The sequence below is a fragment of the Vidua chalybeata genome, chromosome 14 (genome assembly GCF_026979565.1).
Source record: "Vidua chalybeata isolate OUT-0048 chromosome 14, bVidCha1 merged haplotype, whole genome shotgun sequence".
Taxonomy (NCBI): domain Eukaryota; kingdom Metazoa; phylum Chordata; class Aves; order Passeriformes; family Viduidae; genus Vidua; species Vidua chalybeata.
Genome location: NC_071543.1, coordinates 7,342,375 through 7,368,905, shown reverse-complemented (window position 1 = coordinate 7,368,905; position 26,531 = coordinate 7,342,375). Strand labels below are relative to the sequence as shown.

The window sequence follows — 26,531 nt, the reverse complement described above, 5'->3', positions numbered from 1 at the left end:
AAGGCCAATAGAGAAAGGAAATTTAGACATATTATCTTCAGAGACACTAAAGTCTAGGTGAGCAAAAGCAACCTGTACTGCTCATAATTTACAGCAATATATACAGCTACTTAAAGACATGATTACACACTGACCAACTAAACTAAAAAGATTAGCTTTAACAAGAATATCAGTGAAGAGACAGGGAGTTTGGAAGAGCCAAAACAGTGTCTGTGAAAAAAAATTTTTTAATCTTCCCACTCATACTATTTGCTCCTATCAAATAATTGATATTATGCTTTAAACTGACTACTTGTACCTTTATTTTATACTTCTGAAAGTTGTATTATTCTAAATTTAATCAGCATAATATTGGTTAGATCAAAGATTGGAAATCTGAACTTACATCAGATTAATCTTGCAAATTTAAACTCCTTCAGTGTTGTAAAGCATGTGTTTCTACTACCGCTGTGTCTTAAATTGCATTTCTCTATTGAGAATTGCATCTGACTATTTATTTATGAAAGAAAGCAGTCTGGAAACCCTGCATTTGCTGAGAACATGTTATTCAGCTCCATCTTGTGGTATTTACATGCAACTTTTCCCCTACAGAAGCAGTGGAGACAGATCAAAAAAAAAAAAAAAAAGCAGAACTAAATATAACAAGGAATTGTAACTTGCTCAAAAAAATGACACAGTAAAAACAACAAAGCCACAAGTAAGCAAAAGTGCACTTGGAATAGCAATGAACTTCTATTTTTTTCTTCACAAACACCTATTTCTTTGAAGCCTAACTTCATTCATTTAGATAATTTTAATTTCTGTACTCCTCAACCACAAGTTCCATCCAGTTACGTCCTACAGTAACCTGCCACATCATCCATAAGAGTTCCTTTGGAAATAGTGAAAGAAATGTGAATATAATTTGATAATTACTATTATTTAAAATTTTGTATTTTGGCTAAAAATACGTGCAAGAGGACTTACTAAAACTCTCAACCCCCCTAAACAGATGATAACTAAAGAAACCTAAGTGCCACCTCACTTAATAGCAGGGCATTCAGTATATATTTCTCATACCATGAAATTTAATGTCTGCACTGTTTTTTAAGACTATGTAACAAATGTATTTAAAAACACAGCTCAGACATTCTTAGGTCGTTTTCTAGGCATTTTAATATAAAAATCAGAAAACCAAGAATGCGCATTATTCTAATTATTTACCTCTTTTAATCTCTCTTTTTCACAGTTGCATAAGAAAGTCCCGAAGAGACAACTATAAAGGTGATCCAGAATGGTAATCAAAAATAGCTCATTGAATTCAAAGGCTGCAGGAAACTGGTATTAAAAAAAAAGGGTAAAATTACTTTAAGTGTTATTTTAAGCAGCATAGAAAGGAAGAAAGTCAGACATAAAAAGTAACCAAATTATCCAGGTAAGATTTTTGTCCTATTTAGGGATTATTTGCAGGAAAACTCAGCAAATTTCAGTAACTCCCACTTCAATAATTAATTTCACCTACATACTTCTCTACAAATACTTCTCAGCTATATTTACATTCATTATCCAAGTATACCAGAATACAAACATTAGCTGATGTGAAACTGGTGATATAAAGCAATCCATTTTAAGAAGCTCTAACAGTGTTCCGTTCTACCCCAAGCCCTCTTAAACATATGCTTTATATCTCTTATTACAGAACAAGAAAACATTTTGAGGAAAAAAGAGAAGAAAAAATAAGATAATGGCATTTAGGAGTTTTATTTCCTATTTCAAACATGCAATGAATTGAATAATAAAGACCAACCACTACACATACATTGTACTTAACATTTAATTAAAACTTTTCTTTTGCTTTCTACTCAACTAAGTTACTTTTCTCCATTTCACCCTGAGTTTACCATCAGCTACATACAATAAGCCTTTAATCCCTCTTCTTCTGTATGGGAAAGTAAATCCTCTACATCTGAAATGAAAGAACTCTTATTCCCCTGAGCACCATTAGGTATTTTATTCACAAGCAGAGGTTACCTGATATATTCTAAGACAAACAGTCAGAAATCTGAAAATGTTTCTCCTAATCTGTAGAGCTCTAAAAATTCATAAAGGAAAAAATTACTGCAAAATGCATGGGCTGCTGCCCATTCAGATGGAAAAAGTCCTTCTTCAATCAAATTTTATGGTAGGACTACATGTGGCAACTGCTTGATGTGCCAAAACAACTTTGTGTCCAGTATGACGAGGGCAGCAAATACAGACATGGAATGATAGACATTTAGAAGAATAAAAAATTGAGAAGACTTAAGGAAAACTTAAGAGGTAGCACTTCTCTCATTAACAATAAAGAGCATGTAATAAGAGAATAATGTTCAGGACAAACAAAACAAACTTTGTGCATTCCCTCTAAAAGAGTACATCTTCACAGAAGTCAAAAGGGCAAAGTTTTAGATTAATAAGGCAGAATTTCCTGCTATATGGAGAAATCTTAAGTCAATATTTCAGATGTGCAGAAAGCAGAGGACTGGTTTCTGTTTTGTGCCACTAAAGAACACTGAATACCTTGGCAAGTGACTCAAGAGCTACTTAAAATAAAGATGACTCCTTTAGTTAGGAGGAATAACAGCAACTAGGACTGCAGGTGAACTAGCTGATCCAGAAATTCCTCTTCAGTGTCAGCTGTGATTTATGAAGGGCAAATGTTTATTCATGTTGAAAGTAAAGAGTTGAATAACATACAATGGGCGTGCTTGTATTAAACCCAGAAATATCTAAGTTTTAAACAATGTTTTATAAAAAAGAAGACTGATCTAAGAGAAACATTGAAAAGCATTCTCTTTCCAAGACTTCTCAAGCTAATACATACCACCTTTCGACTGAAAATTTTGAGTAAGGAGATTATCAGCACCATGACACAGAAAATTAATGGGAGCCTTCTTATGACTCTGCTATAGATTGTGCACGGCTCACCAGCACAGTGTGCTCACACTGGGGCTTCTCTTGCAAATCATGGGTTGTTTTCAACCTCCTCACCATTTGTTTTCATAAGGCATAGAGGAAACTAAGATTATCAAAATCTCTTTTTCAGTCATGTTCATAAGTTAACTACTTTTAAACTTCCTTCTCTCTAGGAAATCATGCCAAAATTTAATTACAAAACAATGATGTTAAAAACACAGCTATTACTTTAAGGAAGTATGAACAGAATTTGACAAGCAGGTGTGCTGAACCAAGTCAGGAGAAAATTCACTTGGGTCTTAGATCTCAGCCTGCTGTGTCCAGCTCAAAGCAGCAATCAGATACAGAGAGCAAAAATAATTTGCAAAGCATCAAAATGATATTTTGAAAAAACTTTAAAGACAAAGTGTCTCCTAAAGGGACTCTCTTTAACTGAAAGCATTTAACGAGCCTTGTCACATCAGGGTTCTGTGTTGTGACAGGTCCCTACTAATCAGAATGATGCCGACATAGCCACTATTCCAATCCAGTGAAGCATATTCAAAATTCCATACATCAGTGGTTGCTCTCCAACTAGTTTATTAATAAGTGATAGCACTTTATTGAAACCTAGTCTTTGGATACAAGAGTTGTACTGTTGGAGCTGATGTATCAAGACTGTAGAGCTTCTTTTACTGCTGCTGAAGAATCACTGACCTAAAAATGCCTTTCTCTGTAGTTCCAAGCCTATTAGCGTCTGCATGAAGATTCAGGTGGAAAAATTCCCCAAATGGAAATTTACTTCTTCTCAAATCCACTAATTACGAGAAAACACACGGGTCATTAAAGTCTCCCACTTGTTGCTGCGGAAGTTATTGAGGGTTTTTGTAAAGTTGCATTTAAAAAAAGAAATTATCTTGTTTGAATCTGATGATGACAAGTGGCATTTGATTCAGAGACATGCAAAATACACTTGCTTTTTAATCAATGAGCTCGTTCTGTACTACAGTAACATCGAAACACTTGGCAGAACAACTGTGCAATGGACAATAATGGTTAACTGAACTCTAGACAGAGGAACAGTGCACTGCTGAATCCAGTGAAAAATGCATCTACAGCAACAGCTGACACCCAGTAACAAAACAGGATGAAACTTTCTGCTGACTTTCTGCAGACCTTCCTTCTGTGAGGGTTCAGTGCATGAAAGGTAGGAAGTTAAACGGCAGTGCTACATGCAAATTTTACAGTTCTGTTTCATTTTTAACCAGGCACCAGTATTTCATCAGCTCACATGTGGCCTTTCCAATTTGACATCTGCTACTCAGTATCACCAGAATTTATTTACTAACAGAGGAGGGAAATCACTTCACCATGAGGTTTTTTATTAAAATCTGATGTCAGTGTACATCTCAGGTTCTCCGTTATTTTATTTGTGTGTCATGAAGACCATAAACCCAAGGGAAAATATAAGGCTATCGAGGCCTAAATTTCATTGCCTGAAGCTATCTGGAAATTTGTATCTTAGTGGGAAGTTAGAGATTCTCTCACTGTTTTAAGGTGACTGTTTTACCAATGTAACTCTTAGACCCCAAAAGAGTCTATTTGCTTGCTTCAGCCAATGCCCAAACCAGAGCCCTTACACCCTCCTCCAGTCACTGAGCTTTGGAACATATGATCTACACAGTGATAAAACAGAATCCTGTTTTTTGAAGGTGTGTGTCAAGGTAATCTCAGTCTTCACATCTATTCTCTAAGTGTTCAAGTCAACTGAAAACTTAAAATAAGTGGGCAAGAACTGTTCAAGAATACGTTTTTCTATTTTTTTTTCCTGTGCAACATTAATGATTTTTCAATGTCACTGCTGTTCATGAATTTCAGAACAATTTCTGGATCCAGGTTTTGAACAGATGTGGTACTGGCAAAATGTTTCACAGATTCCCCTCTGCACCCATCCCTTTCTCTTTTTTAAACTAGAGGCAAGTAACTGTTTATAGCAAGAAATAGGAAGCAGCAAGGGAGATCACAAAAACAGAAGAGGCTGCTCTCAATTAAGGATCTCCCCAGAGGACTTTTGTTCCTACCAGGTGTTTAGAACTGTTCCTCTTTGCTATTGTTATTAGCTTTCCTCTGAAAGAGGGAAAGAATTTTTCATTTATTTTCTCCAGCCACACTAAACAGCACATTAATGCTGAAATAGAGATACACAGAAAATCTACAAGACCCCCTGGACAAGGGCCCAGTATAACAGCAGGGAACTTTCAGAACTTTCATCTTTCACCAAAGATGACTGTTTTGAATACAAGTTTTGGAAACTATGAAGAACCTCAGAACAAGAAGAGTAAGGTAAGATATCTGAGAGCGCTAGGTTCATATGGAACCAGACTGTTACCCTCCTCCCTTCAAAACAAATCACATACTATAGAGATTTCAGTATAACAGTTTTTACCATAAAAGCACAGACCCATGTTAGGCTTCAAGGAGTAAAAAAAAGGAAAGAAGAAAAAAAAGAGGGGAAGGTAAAAACCAAAGGAGTCAAGCACCAAGAACTTCTCAATCACTTGGAAATAAAGCCTTCAGGTGGCCAACCCATTTCAATAACCCCATGAAAAAATGGCAATATAAAACCACCAAAAAAAAAGCTTAGGTTTTTGCTCATGGAGGAACAAATAAGGGAAATGAAGACTAAATCCATTTGATAACTTAACATTTCAGTACAAAAATGAGAATCTGAATATTTTGGTATCTTAAGAAACACTAATTTCAGACATCTCCCCTGATCTAGAGGTAAGAGCAGCGATTAAGTAAGAAAACTTATCAGAGAATAGGCTTGTGTGGTATAAATGCTGTCCTGTATACATAAGGATGAAAATGTTCACATTTGAGACATATAAAAGAACTCTCTACTACCCTCAGTTCACAATCAGCCCAGATTTTTGCTGTTCCTTAAGGACAATATAAATCCATACAAACTTTTACTCCACCAGTGAACATGCAACACAAATAATTTATTTCATCAACAACTCTTATTTATGCAAACCCCTTGTAAGCCTATTTTAAACAGAAAAAAATGCTGGTATTTTGGTTTCAAGACAAAATCTCTACTCTAGCTCCTTGTACCTCACTTTGAACAGAAATTTCCCTCTGTGTACATAGTGCAGCCACAGAGCAACCAACGTCAGCTAAATGTGCTACTACTCTGTAAAGGAATGTGTTCTGCACAAATCATGTTTCCAAGATAAAGACTGATACCTCATAGAAATACACTCTTCAGCATCTTACCTGCTTTGTCATTTGCCAAACACAGTCAATGAACTGCAGGAAGATGGGAGATCTGTCGGCATCTGCATGATCATCATCTCCATGTCCCACTCGCTGGAAGTCAGAGCACAAAACACTGATTTCAGTCTTCATCCCAACATTGCAAACTCAGGAACTCTTATATATGTTCTAGCAGTGAACAAGACAAGTGAGTCTTCCATAATGTTAACCTGTATTTTTCAGCTACTAAAATGCATCCCAGTATTAACTTACGGACATGCCTTCAGTGTTGAGCAGAGCTGGAAAGCTCTACCAGTTGCTTCCCCACCTTCTACTGCACAGCCACTGATTTCTACCAGTGGCTGAAGCTGTTAGGAATTTATTAAGACTGAACTGAAAAAATTGTTATTTCATATCCACCTGTCATAACTACATGCCATTTCTACTAAATCATCTTAAGAGTCAGAGCCCACAGAATGTCATAACAATTTATTCTAATTCCCCACTAGCCCATGTGTTAAATAAACACTTCAACCTTAAATCAGAGTAATAACTCCAGCTATTTTACACTTTAGAAACCTTAACTGTTTTCCTTGGTTCTCCATTCATAAGCTCTATAACATAAGTTACAACCCCTCATTCTCATAAAAAAGCCACATGACTTTTTCTCACCATTGCATTCAAACCACTTCATTTTTATTTACTTTATATTATATGTCACATAGAGGTTTCTTGTTAAAATAAATGGGTCACAGTTCTCTGACACACTCAGACCATTAAAAGGACACCAGAGACAATAACTAAGATCTAGCAGAGTACTGTGAAAAAACATGATATTCAAAGCAAAAGCTCTGAAGGTGACAAACTGCACACCAAAATTTCCAGCTTACCATTGCAAAGCGATGTCCAAAACTTATCCATTCTTTCTCTACAAGAACTTCAAAGCCCTTGATGGTTCTGTAATAGCTGTCCAGCATAAGCATGGCCAGTGCAGTGAGCTGTGCAGTTCGATCCCAGCCATCACTGCAGTGCACCACTACAGAGGTTTTACCAGATTCAATTTTATCTGCAATTCTTACTGCTCCAGCAAGAAGCATCTAAACAAAAATGAAGAAACAAGCATATTAAATACTACCAAAACTCTACCAAAAAAAAGAGGTTAAGATTTTATACTCTTTACGTCATTATGTTTTAAAATTTCAGATTAATTACATGATCATCCTGATGACAATGCTTTAAATCAGAGATTCCCAAACAGTGGTTTCCATGTTCCTAGAGGTACAAAGACTGTGTGCACTCTCTTGTCCAGAGATCTTACCAGCTCTCCATTACTAGCAGCACATAACAAATAAACCTGGGAATCCTTTCTCTAAATTAACTGATATTCTGTATTATGATGAAAAGACACAAATACTGTAAACTATTCCAAAGGCTGAAGTTTCGAGGTTTTCAAAAGTTCATTTCACATTAATCAATCACTCTTTCTTGCTCCATTTTCAAGTTCAACTGAAACTACTGAGTTTAGACAAAGGGACAAATCATACAGCTAGTCTGTACCAAAACACAACCCAAACACAGCCAGAAACCCCTGGCTGGGAGCCAGTTCTGATTTGTGGCTGCATGAAGTGTACATTGTATTCGGCTTCTGAGCTGACCATCAATAGCCTGGATTCCGGAGCAATGCAGGAGAGCACAGGACAGAGATGACACAGGACTGAGGTCACCAGTGTGAACTTGTTACTCTTCTCCCCACTCAAAACCCCACCTCTTTTGTTCCCTGATGTCACCCTCTAATTTTTAAAAAACTTAAATAATCTGTCTCCTGTGAAGACTTGTCTCTAACATGACCTATCATGGCACTGAAAAATATGTGGAAAAAAACCCTACGACTAGAAATGGGACCACAGAAGAATTCCTATTCTACATTCCAACATCAGAAAATGGAATCTTGCAAAATATTTGCACTTTTCCCTTCCCAGGCATGCAAAAACATCTTCTGAGAAGTAGGAAAGCCAGCATTTGCTGGAGAAGCTGTGCACAAGACCAGTCTTCAAACCTATTTCAAGAACCCTGTTTTAGAGACAGTTTCGACTGATTCTCCCTTTCATTGAACATATCTTTTATGGTAGAACTGAAGAATCCCAGAGGGGAAATATCAAGCAATGATACAGAAGTGTCTATGAGAGAACAGAGTTTGTGGTATGAACTAGTTAACTGCCAACCATTTCAGTTAGAAAACTCTATTGCATTAATATTAAAACAGTTTGGTCTTCAATAAAAGCAGAAAATGAATCTGTTTAACATACAGGTATGCACTAGCTTGCTTTAAAGAGAATACAGATGTCTCTGAAGGAAAACAGCTGGAAATAAACAACAGAACAGGTACAGGAAATGACCAGGGAACAGGAGACAGAAAACACATTTACTATTAATTCAGCAGATATCTGTGGAGTATGTGAAGCACTTTATTCCACTTCGGACAACAGCCTTTAGAAAACAGCTTCCTCTAGAAATTTATTATTCTTTACAGATTTTTCAAAACTTGGTAACCATCACAGTATTTCAGTTAGGGCTCCTAACGAATAACTGCCTTTGGACTGGTTTATAAAATGAGAACTGAAAAATAGTTAATAGCACAAGTTCTACCCTCAGACAGAAAATACTCCAGGTTTGCAATGAGCACCAAGTGTCTCTACTCATGTTGTTATCACTGTCTTCACACACAGAGAATTACACTGGTGCCTTCACTCCTAGACCATCTCTGAAGCACTGTGGGTGCCAGGGGCTGGAAGGTGAATTTCCAGTAATGCACTGCATTCAACTGGGACACGTCCACACATTTGAGCCCAGAAAACAACAGATGTGTTTAGAGTAAAGCTGTGGATTGTTAGTGCTACTGCAAGCCAAATCAAAAGGCAAAGAACTCTTGGAAGAAATCTCAGAGAGATACTATCAACACTGTTAACACAATAGTGGCAGCCTTTCAGAAATCAGCCTGCAGTTTCTGCCGTCAGTACCATTAAAGTGAAGTAGCATGTAAGGGACCGATCCATGAAGAATGTCACACATGCATCAACTCTTCAAAATAATCTAAATGAAATTTCCAATTGCTATGCTATTGTCACCTATCTGACAGTGGTATCAAAGTTCACTCCCGACACTGCTTAATCCAGGAACCCCACCAGAGTAAGTGGCAATGAAAGGTGACAACAAACACAAAAAACTACGAATGTATAAGGCCAGGCTGATAAGAAAAGCTTTTGAGATGCTTGGATTCCAAAAGCTGTTTCAAATAGCTCAAACTCAAGCTAACAAGAAAATTAAACTGTTCAAAAAATATCATTAAATTTGGCTCTTAATTTCGTGTTTGCTCCCTCTACTGGCTCTGCTGCACTTGTCAGCAGGCACTGCTTAACGGAGTGTCAAACTAATGAATGATCCCAAACATGTTGTGCATGAGTGACAATTGAGCCAGCTGCTAATCAAACAAATTACACTCCATCCATACTATTCATAAACAGGGGATTGAATGTGGTAATGAAATAATCCACTCTACAATAATTTCAAAGGTTAGTGAAACTGACTGTAAAACTGAGTGTGGTAGTGATTTATTTTAATATTATGTTAAATAATAGGGCAGATGATAGCCTGATAGATCACTGGTTACCAACAGCTCATGAAAATGTAGGTGCCCATCACAAGAACTGTAACATTGTACTGAAGGAGGGAAGGATGAGAAGGACTGTGGAATTCACAGTCAAGTTCTTTTGGCAGTGGCTCAAATATACTCTGAAGTTCCCAGTGCATTCTTCCAAACAAGAGGGATAACCCTGGAAGCCCACATTCCTTCTCAAGAAAACAAAACACTGCAGTAAATATGATACTGTATTATCGGGAATTAACTCACTATCTGCCAGTACATAAAACTAGAAACACTAAATTAGTATAGAATGCTTAAAATGCTGCATTCTAAGTGATTATTTTAAAATGATACTTTTTCACAAGATTATTCTGATTAAAGCAACCTGCTTGAGTTTCAGCATTATTTTAGCAATATTTTCAGAAGTGCAAGTTAACACCATGGTTTAAAAAGTAATTGATTTTCCACATCAAAAGCATTTTACCCTTATATATTCCAGCCAGTGTGTGGAGTCCACGTTTGACAGCCACCGAGTCTCATCAATAGTAGGATAAACAATTTCTTTAAGTTTCCGCAGGGATTCTCTCATGACATGTATGTTATGAATCTCCAGAAAGACCAGCTCTGCATTTGGGTAGGCACTTTCACTTTCATATCCTCCACCTTTAGCCTGTCATTCAAAAGGTAAAAACAGATAATGAGTACACGTACAAGACTTCAGTATAAGGTGGAGAGAGTTATTTTTCTCAAGTTACAGCATTTTTTTCCGATAAGTGATTATTTTAGTGCTGATAAAAACATATTTTTGGCTTCTGTTTTTCAAAAAAGACCTGGATTTTTTTATGTGAAAGAAATTCTAATTGTAACAGGCTACATTTGATAATAGATCCATGTGTCTTCCTCTTTTTATTAATGAAAGTTTTGGTCTTCTGTGAGCTTTACTGCATAATTTCTCAGCTATATCTTCATGATGCCTTTGATTCCTGCCAGCCTTTCCAAAATGCTACAAGCAACTTACCTTCCTTCCCCTGTCCTCTTTAGGCACCTTTTCATATCTCTTTTCAACATCAGATTCTCCACATTCTGATATCTGGCTCAAGCTTCAGCCTTGCAATACAGCTGATGAGCCAATGCCAGTTATGATACAAACCTACCTTGTTTGTATCTGCAACACTATTCTGCCTGGCATCAAAGATGATAAGTTTATGTGACTGAGCATTGGCATCCATAATTGTCTGCAAATATTTTTCATCTTCCTTGCAACGCTTATCATTTGGGCCAACTGATGGCTGGCTGCATCGTGTTATTGTTGCTTGACTCTCAGGATGAATCCAGGATAACACCTGGAATAAGAGAAAACTATTTCATTTACTACACTACTATAAAAGCAGCAGGCCAGAGAACAACTAGACAATCACATTGCCTATCTGGCATTATCTCCTGGCAAATCAACAAATGAAAGTTTAAGGACAGGCTGATGCAAAAGCATATTGACAGCACAATAGCACTGACTGCTCATCCCAAATCTGAGCCTGAAACACAGAGTGATTCTAAACATCTTAGCTTTTATTTCTAACAGCAACTAAGCCTGTATTATTCTATTTGGGAAAAAAAGGGCAATGGAGGAATAAAAACTGCTTCCATGTGAAAAAATATGGACCTATACACTCCCTTGCTAAGCATGAAAACCAACACAGTCTAACATATTTAAAGGAGTTCTAATGCTACCTTGTCTATTCTATTCTCAAGCAAAGCATTATGGCTATGACACATTCTACTCCAAATCAGAACACAAGCTAATACATGCCAGAGCATCAGATACCATTGTGGCCTAGAAGTGCTAATCCAACAAAAAACTTACCACATAGCACAATAATTGTGCAATTAAACTCACGCTGGAGTTGCTCCCTTCAGTTCTAAACCCATTGAGTCTAATTCTTCTTTCTTTGCCCCCCACCCCAATTCAAGAAGGAAGCCATCCCACTGTTGTTTAAAAAACAAACCCTAAAAGAACACTATTAATTTCTTAAAAGCTACAAATTTCTAAAACACTTCTATTCTCTTGTACAAATTTCACTTACAGGAACTCTCCCTTTTGCTCTAAATGCTGCCACTTTTGAGAGGTCATCGTCCTTTACACTGGTTGGCACAACAAGAACAGCAGGGTATGTATCACAGAGCTCATAGCTGCTGTTAATTTTGGATATCTTCCAACTCTCATTGGGCAAGCCCTGCATGGAAACAAAACAATTTTGTATCTTTCAAGTTAAACCTTTACATATCTGAGTTTAGGGCAATGAAAAATTTTACATGCTGCATACTTTTAAAAAAAAGGCATGCCCACATTTTTTTAAAATAAGCTATAAACTTAGGTCTTCATACTGAATCATAATGCAACGGAAGTCTTTCCTACTAAACTGATAAGGAAAATAACCATATGGAGAATGTAGATTTAAAATTACATTTTAAAAATGTAATTTTTGAATTACATTTCTCTTTAGTGATGCTTATTCAAATCAAATTTTTTATAAAACCTGTGTTTTGTAGAAAAAGCACTTGAAAAATGTGGATTTCAGAACCATGTTAAGTTAGACCAATTCGCTCAAGTACTCAGCACCTGTATCTCCACCAACTTTAGCAGGTGCTCAACACACTCAAACTCAGGCCACTTACATTTTATTATCTAAACAAGAGATACAGACAGTCAGTCTATGTAGCAAGAGCTGAAAATGATGAGTTTTCTCATTAACATTTGTGACATTTTTTTCCTTGTTTAAATGGCACTGGGGGAGATGGAGAAAAAAGTTCACCAACTATTCTGTAACTTACCTGCCTCTTATATTCTGCCATTGGATCATACACTTTCCAGCCATTAACAGAAAACTTTTCTTTATAGCTGAATGCAAAAAGAGGCTAAAAAAACAAATCATAAATTACTGCCTAACAGTTTGTAAGCACAATAACTACAAAATAGTCAACACTTCAGTATTTCAAATCTAAAGCAGACATAACACCTTCAGTCAGGACTGGAAAACACTGAGCTAGAAAGAAGATAGTTTTTTCCCTTAAGTATGAGTTCCATTACGTATGAGTTTAAAGTTAAAAAAACCAAGATAGGAAACAGAAAATTGAAGTTACTTGCCTCTGATCACATAATACATAAATGGCAATGCCAAGATGAGAAAATTGGTTTCCCACCTCCCACCAGTTCCTTACTCACACAAGCAAATGAAATAGAATTCTGCAGCAACTAATAACAAGACTAATTGTACCTATTTGTTGTATTAGACAGAACTTCTAGATTTAACGATCTACTGCAGAAAATAAGAGACAATACATACATACTCTTAATCAGCAACATTAGGCAAACCTAGATCTAAAGGGTTACATAGAAATTAACTTCACCAATAGCAGGACACAGCAGTGTTTGATGAATTAATGCAAAAAGCACAAAGGGTCAGAGTGGCCTGCCTGCTCTGCAACAGATTTTATGAATCAACACTTCAAAGTTGGTTATACAGCCTTTGTATTTCCTCCCCTACACTTTCCCAAAAGAGGAGTGCCAGTGACAGCCTCCTCTCCATCTCAAGACTTACCAGCCCATTAGAAACAGGAAATGCACGTGTTACAAGGTTTTCAAAGATCTCCAGTCTGTTCTGCTCTTCCTGTTTATAGGCCAGCCGCAAATTTCTCATATCCTGTCAAAAATAAGTTGCAGTTTTACTCTATGATAAATTAAAAAAAAAAAGCAGTTATAAGACATTTGATTGAATGAAGGCATAGCAACACTAAGTCACTGACATCACCTAACCCCCAATAGCACACAGTTCTGTAATCATTCATATGATATAACTAGGACTGTCATTAGAGATGCTTGATATAAAAACTGCCATTTTTCCTTTGAATTCACTCTTCAGACAAAAGGCAGAAGTGTTTAAGACTGCTAGTATGATAGAGGAATTGAAATAAACGAAGCACGATTCAAAGACGGAACTGATCAGGCAGAAAAACAGCACATGGGCTGGCAGATTCTTCTTACAGAAAAATGAAATGAAAATACTATTAACAAATCTCTACCATGCCTTACCTTGCAAACTATTTCTATACCACATGAATTATCTCCATGGCTCTGTACTCCAATTTTTTCAACCCTACTTATAACTCCAAGGGGAACATCAACAACAAAAGGTGGATCCTGAAATTTGTATATAAAACAAATAGATTTTATTACATTAGAAGAAATACAATTTAATATTATTCATGTGTGTTTCATTAGAGCCAACAGTAATTCCTGTTTAGTAAACTGCTGTGAAACATCACACTTCACCGAATTTGTCACTTTCTGAAATCTACGTCAGCAACATTCCTACCTGAGACAATAGGCAGACAGATAGTGCTTACCCTCTCAACACTTTTGATAAACATTCTGAAGTCCGTCACTGTGAGTGTACCACTGACTGCTCCCATAAATGGACAGATATACATAACATCCTTAGCTGGAAAACAGATCAATTAAAGCTTTGTTTTACTATTATAGACATTTGTTGCATAACAATCTATTTTGACTTGAAACTCACAACATTTTGGCAGGTCTGTAAGACTTTGATGCTTGAGCTCTTTAGGGAAGTCTATTCCTGCAGAGTTGTCTTTATCTCAACAATGAAAGCAATCAAATTCCTCAGCCCCACTGCTGCTCAGCAGCTCCTGGCACTTGGGGCAAGGCTGCAGCAAGGGCAAGCAGGTCCCCAGTATCTGTAGGTACCCCAGGTGCAGGCAGCTCTGCTCTCTGCCCTGAGGTGCAGAGCACCCACACTCACCCTAAAGTGGCAATTACTGATCCACATGCACCCAATCTCCAAGTAATTCAGTTCTATGCCCATATCTTTTTTTTCACTGGTATTCTTTCTTAGCCAAATACTGCACTGCTAGCACAGAGCTTGCTGTCACATGCCAGAGTGAAATAAATCCCACTAAGTACTGGAAGCTAAGTTTACCGTAACTTCATCTTTTTTTCTGTAAGAATTTTGAATCAATGACCTATTCTTGGCGCCCCCAAGCAGAAATACAATACATACACCTCTATGGAACAAAAAATCCTTAGGAAAAGAAGTATTATCTGCATGGAGCAAGTCATCCTCTGGATCTAATTTCTCCTTCCTACACTTGGACTTACAAGACAAAGAAAAGAAATCCACATCTAATATTAAGTGGCATTAAATTAAATAACAAAGGTCATAAGGAAGTAATATTCTGTTTTTAAATAAAGCAGCAATTTAATAGTATTCAGTGCAGCACTCAGTGGTACACTTACCGATAACTTTGATTGATTCTCCAGGAAAAAGTGGAGCCTCTTCCATCTGTGCCAGTTTGTTTCCATCCCGCAGTGCCTGGCAAAAATCCAAAATCATGAGTAAATCTCACTCTCCATCTGTACCACATCGATATATTTCGATGCAAAGTGCTTTTATTACCCGATTACTGGAACACAAATATGTCTTTTTTAAAATCACACAACTGTACTAAACAGTACCACAGTAAAAGAAAAAAACCAAAAAAACAACCAAACACAAAACTAAGAATTATAAATTTAACACAGAAATACATGTTAGTAACATATTAGTAAGAAGCATTCATGCAACAATTAGTTTTACATGCTAGCTATATACAGCATACAAAAATATGAACAGTAAGATCAGCCCAAATTAGTAATTAATAATTTGTTAGTTTTGCTGAATGCAGGTATTATTTGGGGTATTTTATCTATTTGAGAACATTTTAAAGCTCTTTTTTTTTTTTAATTCTAACGCTGCTTATTTAATATTTGAGTATTTTAATTTGAGAGAATTATGTGGCAGAAACTTTATTTATTTAACATTTTAACTTTGTGATTTTGATAGCAGAAAGCACCCCACGAAGCTCTATTTCAATCAATACCTTACTAAGAGTGCCACAGGTTATGGAATAGGGTCACTATAGGAATTTTGGATCCAGATGGTCAGATTAAGAATGAAGTAATAACAAAATATAGAAGAACAATTAGCAATTTTAAAGTAAGAGTTAGTTTAATAAATTTTCATTAAGGTAAATGGCTTCATTGCTGAATGATACACGATGGATTCTTAGGGTCCTTTGTTGGCAGTTGAGATTTACAATGTACTGATGATTGTAATAAAGCATAAAACAGTTTGTGGGCCTGTTAAGGACCATGTAAGAAAGTGATCTGTCTCAGGTCAAAATGATGAGATATTAGGGTCTCAATTTTTTACATCCCGAATAAATATAATGGGGAAACTTGTTGCAACAAACAATTAATCCTCCCCTTCTATTGCAGCTCTGATCCACACAGAAATAATTGGCAGGATCTCTCTGCTTCCACACAGACTACCCCAAGCTCTCACTAATAAATAATTTCTAAAAATATTTCATCTGATCTCTGGCTTCCGATTTCCTTGGAAAATTTTGGAATTTTACATTCATCACCCAATCACAAAAAATAATGTGCAGAGAAATGGCCAGTGCTTACAAACTGAGGGTGGATGTGCTCTGTTAGATGGGGCTTATGTTCAGTATTATATTTTAGACTACATGACCTTACAAGAGAACTCTGCCTGGCACATAGCCAATTACACACTAAATGCTTTCTAGGGCTTCTCTTGAGTGAGAAAAGTAAGATTTGTATGCACTGTATGAGTACTACTTTATAGTACCTTGCTACATAGTTAATGAATGAAAGATGAGTAAAACTTGCCACCTGATCAGGTTCTGCTTCAGAATGATAGCCATTGTGTCCATCCTGAATCTCCTGCTTTGCACGAGGCAGCAGTAGGGCAAGAGAGAAGTAACAGCAAAAAAATTGCAAACAGGTGAAAGGACGGAATCTTATATTTTTTTTTTGTTTCCCTTTTTAAAATTTCCTTTAAAAGACAGCATATACTTTAACTCCAGTTTAGCTTTCCAAAGTCTTCTACTCCTGGCACAAACTACTTTCCCCAGAAGGGAATCCAAGCTATTAGCACTATCCCTTGAATGTTACTTGGCACAACACAAAATGAAAAATTTACTCCCTTTTTCACAAAAGTGTCAGTGCTGGTAGATAAGAACATAAAAGTATGTACTGTCTTTTTAAGACAAATAACCTTACAATGAAGAAAATTAATTTCAGTATGCCACATGCTTATCAATAGAAGAAATTGAGTACAACTTGCAATGGCAGCATTATGGAAAACTCATGCAATCTTTCACATAAAAAAAATAGGTTGTCATCAAATAAAAGTATCTAGACACTTTAAAAAAACTTTGCTGTGTAAAACATGTTGTAATTGAACTCTCAATCTTACAGTTTTACATATTTTTCTAGCAACTTCTATTTTGTTGTTTGAAACTTGGCCAGTAACTTTACAGAATCTAAAATTACTACTCATAGCAAAATATGCAAACAATTCACATTTTCATGGTAATTTATTTTTGCATCATTGGCAGCAAATCCTGAACATTAGTTCAATTTCTTTACTAAACATAAGGTCCTTTTGCACACTAGAGAGAAGCACAAATGTCATCGGGTCAGCTGAAGGAATTATTTTAACATGTTCAGCCAAAAATGTTCTTCCGTCTTCTTTCTTTAACAACTGGAGAGAAGTTGTGCTCATGACAATCTATAACTCCCAGTTCAAATGCAAAGAACTTCTCACTTGGTCAGACTGTAAAACCAGCTTCAGTCTAAATTTACAAGTGTTTGTTAGAAGTCAATTTTTCTTTTTACAGTATTTCCACAGAACCCTCAAGAAACAGCTTAGAAGGAAAACTTCAGATATCTTCAGATAATTTGAACTCTACATGAGTTAAAAAAGTTGTAAGTACTTAAAAAGCCTTTTCAAGTTATAAAGTTATAATGTTACTAACATTTAGGTATGGGTAGAATTCTGTCATCTAGGAATTACTTAAATTTCAGATCATAATTATGTTGTTTCTGAAATTAAAGAAAAGTAGGCATTGTGATCTCTGGAAGAAAACCAGCAGGACAATGAGTGAATACACCAAAAAAAAATTAAATATATGAAAGACAAAAGAGGCAGAGCAGACCATTCAAATATCAAAGCCTTTACACAGAACTGGGAACAACTGAACAAAACCAGTTTCTGTAACTCAACTCAAAGCAATTACTTGAAGTGCTATCTATTCAAAAGAAAAACTAAGATCAATTTGTGGATTTGTATGATTGGACTAAACACATCATTTTAAAATAGGTAAACAACAGATGAGAAAAAGAAACCATTCAGACTTCATCTCTTGGTTTCAGACTGAACAAGAGGTCTTTGTTTGAATAAGTGTTGGACGCATTTCATGAACAATGTCAGAACACCATCCAGATCATTTCTCACTCCATAAATGTTACTAAGAGAGAGGGGCAAGAAAACAAGGCATGCCCTTTTTAATCTTCAATGAACAATGGGCAAGTCCTAGACTCAAAATTATCATTAAAAAGATGTAGGTCATTGCACTAGAGCCTAACTTCAAACCTAACTCTCAATCCTATTACAGCTTGGTTAAAACTAATTTAAAACAAGTACCAACCAAGGCAAGCATGAATTTGGAACTTACTTAAATAGGACAGACACAGACATAATGTTTTTACCACTGGTATTCTTTAGCACAGACATGTTAGAGCTGCTAACACAGTACTTTGCAGTCTGAAGCACGTAAACCTGAATTGCAAGCATCCATTCTGTCAAAACTAATGTAACAAAACTGAAGTTAGTATTGCACATTCATAACATAATTTTAAAATATTGCTCTCTTACATACTGACTTTCATTGCTCATGAAAACATTGTAATATATATAAAGCATTTTTGTGGCAAAGAAGCTGTTGCACTGCATAGCAAAATGGTCCGACTGGTTCATAAAACCCATTAATGAGGTAAAGAACGCTTGACACACCAAGATTTCACACGGCACAAGAGACACACAGGTAGGAGGCTGTTCACTGCTAGCCAAAGGTAATCTTACCCGTTTAACTGGCCTCCTGTACACCTGTTAGTTAAAATATAAAATATATCCAATGAAACACATGGATTTGATTTGTTAAAGATACTATAACTTATTTCACCAGATTTTCAAAAGAACTCGACTCCCAAACATTTTAATTATAGATGGATTTTGAAAGAACAAAACAAAACTATGCAGAACTAGTAGCTCTCATTTGCAGAATTGTTTTGGTCTAAAAAAAAATTTCAGCCACTTCATTTTAGTGATGTAACAAATTCCAAGCTCTTTGGAAACATTCATTCCTCATCACCCTTTTATCCCGCTACACTGTGCTATTGTTAAAAGAGAAGAAAGAGCCTGGTAATCCTTCTAGGTAGAAGACAATAAGCCTGCACTAACAACCATGAAGGAGAGGCACCGGACCTTTCAGAAAAAGACAAGTCTTCTCAACTTCTGAAGGTGTTTGTAGTCAGCAATCTGAGCCATTTTCATTTATATGAGCCCCTCATTCAAGAACACTCTGCAGGCAGAGCATGTGTCAGAGAAGACACACAGAGCAGAACTCAACTCAGACTGAGATCACTGCTGCTGTAGGGCTCAGCAAGCAAGAGCTCCCCCAGTGCTCTCCAGTTCTGACCATTCCATTAGCGGCCCCTTTGCTTCCCCTCCTCCCTGGCAAGGTAAATCACATAAGAGTAACATGAGTAATGCTGTTAGATAGAAGAATCAATATATTTACCTGGTTTTCCAAGCATATTAATTTAAACAATAAAAAAGAAAGAATAAAGTAACGAGTTCCTGGTAAATCCAGCACAAACTAACAGAACTGCCCGACCAGCTCCAGAAGAAAACACACCCATCTGGCCCGATCTCAAGGCTCTGAGTTGTAAGACAGTCTCTAAATGCAGCAATTCGAGGTAACCAAAGGTAATAAAGACCCAGGAAATGCATCAAAAGAGAAAGATGTCTCAAAGAAAAACTGAGCTATCATATGGGCATTGCCTTTTCATGTGTGGATTCCACAATAATAATGAACAAACACAACCTGTTAGTGGTACTGAGTAAGAAACTATAAAAAATTCCATCATGTTATATACATGATGGAATTATTTGAAATATGGGATTTCAAATCACAGCAATGCAATGATGCCAAATACAATTTACCCACAAATATTCTTAATTTAAACCATCAGGCTTAAATCCTTTTCTTTCATTTCTCAGAGATAGAGAATGAAGTAGAATTTTAATTAGGCCTTAAAAGATTTATTCCTGTTAGATAATACCTGAGATGAGTTTGGTATAGAGATGGAAGCTATTCAAAATTAAACAGTGCTCTTCATTCCAGAGGAATGCATTTTACTCAGAGATAAACTGAACACCAAGCTTACACACATGGATTTTACTAAAATGAAATCCTTGGCAAATACATCATCAACAGATGAAATGCAAGGTTTCCCACAGTGTTTTACCAAAAATGATGGCCTTGACCTGAAGGAAGCTTTTGCAATTCAGCTGCTGTAGTATGGGAGAGCTACTCTTTACAAACTGCTGACTGTGCCAACAGTGTGAGGCTCTGTTGAGGTTGAACTTTTAAACACACTACAACCAAAAACCTTTTGTGGACTCATGTCAGACTCAGGCTGAATCTTACCTGCTGTCACTCAATGTAAAATATGCTGTTTCCAGACAACATACTTTGTAATCACAGAACATATGTGAATTAAAATCTAGTTAAAAGAAAACAAGAAAAAGAGATAAAAACCTTCCTGTGGCCACTCTCTATGAAGACAATAAAATTGTTACTAATCTAGGAAGAAAAAGGGATCTAGACAGCAGCAAGTTGGGCTTCTTAAAGGGAATTGAAACATGGGTAACTTTTGTCACGTTGTGAGAGGAGAAAAACTGCCCATGCTCCATTCTTGACAGCTGAGCTGAGTGACTGCATGAAGGGAACAGCCAGTCAGTGTGAAAGAACAGGGGCACAAAAGCACAGTGGAACTCAGAGAAACCATACTGTGCAGTCATTACCTTAGTGACAAAAATGTTGCTGGGAGGGAATGAAAAAGGTGACTTGTTTGTCTGATGTTAAATTCTGTGTCTCTGGAGAAACCCCATAAAAAATTATACTCAGTTATGTTCCCAGCACAGTAGCAAAGACATTCATTTATTTTTTTGTGGAATCTGAGGAGTTCAATTCTGTACTCTGAATAACACACACTAGAAACCATTTCAACCTGTAACTATAATCTACTTTCCTAATTATTTTATATAGTAATCAAAAGAAAAGACAACTCACTTTTGATGTTTTATTCAAAACATTGACTTTTAAAATTTCCATTCACTTTTCTGTTAATTTTTATTCTGTAGACTTCAATGGCACAATTATAAATATGGAGGAAAACAGGAAGCAAATTCAAGAGACTTCTATGCATAACGAGATGTTTCTAGTTCTGAAACACTCAGTGATCGCTCAAGTACTTACCATCAGCTAACCAAGATAGAAAGGACCTTCCCCATCTTCTACTCTTGTATCTTAAAACAAATCAATGCATTCCTCAAGTCACTTACCCTGTAGTCTCTGGACACACCCTCTGAAGGGACAGACCCTGAAATCTGACTCGAAATGGTTGCAGCTATCAGCTGTTTACACCATTCCACGTGGGATCCAGTCGGGCTACAAAACCAGAAATTTCAAATTATTTATCAGTAATTCAAAATGTGTATTTTGAACAGCACAGATCCAGAAAGCAACAATGTAAATGATCACTAACATAATAAAATTTAGTTTACTTTGTGGGCAGAACGCAACCGTTTTATTGATCGAATTACATAAAAGAATTTTACTAGATCATGTCAGAGACACAGAGCTGTCAGGAGGTTAAAAGTGAGGTTAGGGTCCTAAGAACCTAGAAAATGTTCTGTTCCTTCTCCAGTGCAATTTTTACCATTCACATGCTTTTTACTTAAAGCCATCCATGGAATGAGTTTGGCCAAGTAATAGGGAACTCCCTATACTGTCCTTATTAATATGTCCTAATCGTTCTGTAAATCCTTAGAATTGAGTTACTTCATGCTAGTATTAAAAAATTCAAACTATGCTAATATTGTATTCTATATTAAATGTTGAAAATACATGTTTTCTAAAGGGCAACTTCTAGTTAGCTGCAGTTTTTTCCAATTCATGAAATAACCCTGGAAAATCTTCAGGCTGGACTTTCACATGCCACAGCACTGAAATGTACAGCACAGGGTGTTTACAAGAACCCCAAAGCACCTGAAACACACTAAAGCCCAGGTGATGCAATTTCAGAATAGTCCTCTGAACCAGTGCTGCTCACAATTAATGCAGTACAGGGAGGGAGAAGCAATGACAGTCTTAAATGCACTCAACACTCTGCTTCAACACACACTGGTTGGTATCCAAGGAAAAACTGGGAATGCCAGAGGGAACTGTTCCCCGAGTGTTACCGCAGCCTCAGGTGGTATCTTAGATAACTGCCTCTTTCCTTCAAATTCAGCTGTGCTTATCTTGAATGCTTATTCAGACTGAATGCTTATTCAGAAGTCAAATACAGAAAGAATTTTTTTTTTTGTTTTAGTTAATTCATAAAGTAGATTTGGATTCTATGAATGCTCCATGACATTGAAGTGAATATACTTACATATACCCAGCAGGTGCACCACACCTCGGACATTAAGAGGGTGGGATAACAGCCTTGGATGATCAATTCCTACTCAAAAAGAGGTCTTTCCTCACATTAACTCTGCCACTATAGCTAGGTGTAAGGCACAGATCCATGCAACAATGTCACAAGTGAAATGGAAGATCTTTCAAATTTTTTCTGATAAATTTTAATAGCTTTCTCCTCACCTGTACATTCTGCACAAGACTAGATCTCACAATCTTGTTTTGCAAGTAAAACACATCTGTGATAGTCTTGCTTGAACAACAAAGACAACTCCCAGGTTAGTGCTGAACTTCAATGCAGATTTACTTAGAGAACTCCTCACTTAAGTTCTGCAAAAGAGCCCAACACCTAAATCCTACAGAAACCCTTTTCTTACCTCATTTATTTCTCCTTCTCTCACATCTCTTTAATTTCCAGTGTAGCTCTTTAGGGCTTGCCTAAGTTTGTTTTCAAATAAGCACTCACTTGTTAATTAAGAAGGGGATTTATTTTTCTATGGCTTATCTTCACAAGGAATCACTACATCAACAGAGCTAATAACAGCAGGAAAACGAATATGAATGCAGGACCATCCCCTGAGAGCAGTACAGGGGATGTGTCAGTGTTCCACAGAACACTGATCACACCAAAGTGCCTTCTCCCATGCACCAGTGGGACACACAGCAATACTGACTGCCTTTGCATTCCATCTCATCTGCAGTCATGCACATTAGACTGGCCTGGTACAACCATACTGGCAAATAAGTGAACTCTATGACAAATGGACATATAACTGGCCCAGGAAAGAGCAAGATCAGAAGAAGGGAAGATGAAAATTAGGATAAGAAAGTGTATTAATAAGGAATACAAAGGTGTACGTTTTTATGACAGAAAATGGACATTTGAATTCCATCCTCACTAGAACGATGTAAACCCCCAGGTTTCTACTAAGAGAAAAAAGAGAGAATACAGAGACTGGAACCTAGCACTGCTTTTAAATATTCTTTTTTATTTAGTTTTCATCAGGGTGAGATTTCCATTCACTTCTACTCCATGTTAAAGGATTTTTAAGCTCAGTTCTGAGGCCCACCTTCGGCTGGAAACTTCTGAGTGAAGTTGCCAGAGGAGATGTGGTCCCACTTGGCACCGCTCTGGTGAGACGCTGCGGACCCACCGCACACACTTAGAGACACAACCAGGGACACAGCGCACACACAGACAGCATTCCGGCACTCACCGCACAGCGAGGGGGCACAGCGGTGCCTGGGGACAGTCCCCCCTCTGCAGATTAAATACGAGCACGGGAAAAAAAAAAAAAAAAAAACAACCCCAAACCAATCGGCAAGAGACTCAAAACCCGCGGAGCTCAGCTCGCGGTCTCAGCTCAGGTTTGCAGGACGCTGCCCCAACCCCCGGGCCAAAGCCCCGCGGCCGCCTCAGCCCCGGCCAAGCGGGCGGCGGCACTGCCGGCACACGGCAAGCGCAGTAGGAAACTTTGACAACAGCCGGTTCCCGCCGCGGACCATCCGCCGCTGCACAGCAGCCGCCTTCAGATGCAGCTTCTCGGGCCGGAGGGGTGTGGGGAGGCCGCCCTGAGGCCGGGGGACCGCGCTCGGCCGAGGGGCGCCCGCCGCCTCCCCCGGCCGGCCCCACAGGCCGCGGGGCCCCCTCTCCCAGCGCCCGCTCCGCCCGGAGCCGTCCCCGGCCGCCGGCCCCGCTCACCTGTCCAGGGTCTCGGTGCTGGGCTGCCGCGACCCCGCGCCCGCCGCCGCGCCGCCCCCCGCCCGCACGGCTCGCCGGCTCACGCCGCCGCCCTCCACCGCCGGCCCTGCCGCCGCCGCCGCTCGCTCCATGGTTCCGGCCGCGCCGCCGGGATGGCGGGCGGTCTCCCGCCTCTCCGCGGCGCCCCGGCCCGGCCGCCACAGCCCAGCCCGCTGGGGCCCCGGCCGCGCCGAGGGCTGTCACCTGGCGGCGGCGCCTTCCCAGCGGCCTCCGCGCCGCGAGGGTGGGCGGGCGGCAGGGCCAGGCCGGGCCCAGGGAGGGCCGGGCCCAGGGAGGGCAGCTCCCGCCCGCCGCCCATTCCCGCCCCAGCACGGAGACGCGCCAGCAAAAGGGCTGTTGGAGGCAGAGAGTTCAGCACTGACATCTTTATTTTCCCCTCCCCGCACATACACGGCAGACAGATGATGTTCACTGCTCCCCTACCCAAGGCCTGATACGTAGGGCCCGGCTCCAGAGCAGTCCCGCGGCATCCAAGGAGAGCGGCCGACATGGTTAGTGAGGAAGCGGCAGTACTGAGGAGATCCTGCGCTGTTACAGATCATGTTTTCTCATGCATGACAGAATGCTCGCTGCGACACAACACCTGAACTCAAGGCAGAGGTTAACAATACATCAAAAGGAGGTAGCACACAAGTCATGTCTTAGGTACAGCCATAACTGATGCTGGGGGGAAGGGTAAGGCATGAGCAAATAAAGAAGGCATTCAACAAAAATCTTTCTATATAAGTAACAGAAGCCCAGCACAAAACTTAGCTTATTCTTCTCATGTCCGTGGAAGGAAGAATACAAAAACCTAAACTAGCATTCCAAGACTGACATTTCTTACGGGATACAGGGCATTCATTGCTGATGATGCTGACACCCCAGCTCTGCTTTTTCACCCCTCCTAGAAAAGGCACTCAGCGCCTGCAAGTCTCGTCTTCACGATCTCAGAAGCTTCCCCAGGTGTGCTCCTGGCAGGGAAGAGTGTGCACAGAGGACAAGAGATCTGTGCAGAACAACAGCCCAGAGCATCCAGTTAAAGGGGAAGGAGAGAGATGTTCTGCTAGCATTGATAAATTTGTATGCCTACATTCACAAGTAGTATTTTCCAGAAAATACTGGATTAAAATCACCTTTATGTTGGTCTCATAACAAAAAACAACTCAAACATGTATCTTATCTGCTGACTTGAATAATTCCAAGCCCGCATAGAGCCATGTTAGAGAGCTTCAAAGACAAATTCAGCTGAAGAGTAATATGAACAAAGTAATATGTAATGAAGTAAGTGCAAAACGATCCTTTCCATTATACTTTCCCAAATGTAACCGGTTATCATGTAGTGTTTACACAGTAAAAACTATTAAATTTTCAAAACTTTCACACAGCTCAGAGATGTCACCAATATGTTAAACTCAAATACAGACATTTTAAATATTCTAATAAAAATAGCTCTTTTTTCTTTAAATAAACCACAAGTAAGTAGAAGGCAAATATACCAGAGTATGCATAGCTTTCAAAACGTAAAATACATCATGAACAACTGAGTATCCTTCTTCATTTATCTGATGTAATGAATCTTAACAAGTCAAGATTGGGGGACAACATTGTTATTTTGGATACACATACTGGAGGAGCATAGATGGGAGAATGTAATTTAGAGGACAAAAGTCATATAATTCTGCATATTTAGAACACACATGCTGTATGCTCTGAACTTCCCTGAAAACATAGTACAACTCAGTGCATATACTGAATTAAATCCAGAGGCGGTATATTTTTATTCCTTTGAAAAAAATACTGTTTTAAATATTCAATGTCCTCTAAATTTTGACTTATTTTATGCAACTATACCTTTAAATTTAGTTTTCATATACAAAATATTTACACTTTATAAACTTGCAGAATTTCTAATAAACTATATTATATACACTTACACAAAACTTAATTTATATATAATCCTATTATATCTTGCAGATCAAAACTCACGACATGTACAATAATTTACAATGACAGAAACCTCAAGCATCAAAATATCTCCTTTAAAATAACAATATTAAGTCCTTTACAGATTCTGACGTGTAGTATTTCCTGGATTGCTTGAATATCATTAAACTTCTGAGAATATGCAAAATTTTAATTAAATATCAAGAGCAAAGTTTGTTCTGTCATAAGAAATGCTTGCAACTATTTAAAAATTACCCGAAAGGAACAAATTAAAGATTCATAAAAAGCCTCTGAAAGGCAGGCTTGAAACTAGAACTCACTTGAATGTTCAATATAAGTGCACACACTATATGCAAATCT

The 26,531-nt window shown here is 38.1% G+C and overlaps 2 protein-coding genes across 5 annotated transcripts in view; both read right to left on the bottom strand.

Moving 5' to 3' along the window:
- Window positions 1-24,283, bottom strand: part of MTMR1 (myotubularin related protein 1) — a 40,373-nt gene extending 16,090 nt beyond the window's left edge. For 2 of the 3 annotated variants that reach the window (XM_053955513.1, XM_053955512.1), the window contains exons 1-14: window positions 24,186-24,283; window positions 21,364-21,469; window positions 16,563-16,613; window positions 15,123-15,198; window positions 14,213-14,307; window positions 13,899-14,006; window positions 13,408-13,509; window positions 12,641-12,724; window positions 11,893-12,042; window positions 10,966-11,154; window positions 10,296-10,481; window positions 7,062-7,268; window positions 6,193-6,285; window positions 1,204-1,317 (exon numbers count right to left, since the gene is read on the bottom strand). In XM_053955513.1, coding sequence (XP_053811488.1) covers window positions 1,204-1,317; window positions 6,193-6,285; window positions 7,062-7,268; window positions 10,296-10,481; window positions 10,966-11,154; window positions 11,893-12,042; window positions 12,641-12,724; window positions 13,408-13,509; window positions 13,899-14,006; window positions 14,213-14,307; window positions 15,123-15,168 — 1,374 coding nt within the window. In that variant the 5' untranslated portion in view covers window positions 15,169-15,198; window positions 16,563-16,613; window positions 21,364-21,469; window positions 24,186-24,283. The remainder of the gene's footprint in view (window positions 1-1,203; window positions 1,318-6,192; window positions 6,286-7,061; window positions 7,269-10,295; window positions 10,482-10,965; window positions 11,155-11,892; window positions 12,043-12,640; window positions 12,725-13,407; window positions 13,510-13,898; window positions 14,007-14,212; window positions 14,308-15,122; window positions 15,199-16,562; window positions 16,614-21,363; window positions 21,470-24,185) is intronic. The other variant, XM_053955514.1, reaches the window with a different exon arrangement.
- Window positions 24,284-24,595: 312 nt separating this feature from the next.
- The window catches only part of MTM1 (myotubularin 1), a 42,513-nt gene continuing 40,577 nt past the window's right edge, over window positions 24,596-26,531 (bottom strand). Inside the window, exon 16 of one of the 2 annotated variants that reach the window (XM_053955911.1) lies at window positions 24,596-24,828. In XM_053955911.1, the coding sequence (XP_053811886.1) occupies window positions 24,784-24,828 (45 nt within the window). In that variant the 3' untranslated portion in view covers window positions 24,596-24,783. The remainder of the gene's footprint in view (window positions 24,829-26,531) is intronic. The other variant, XR_008433463.1, reaches the window with a different exon arrangement.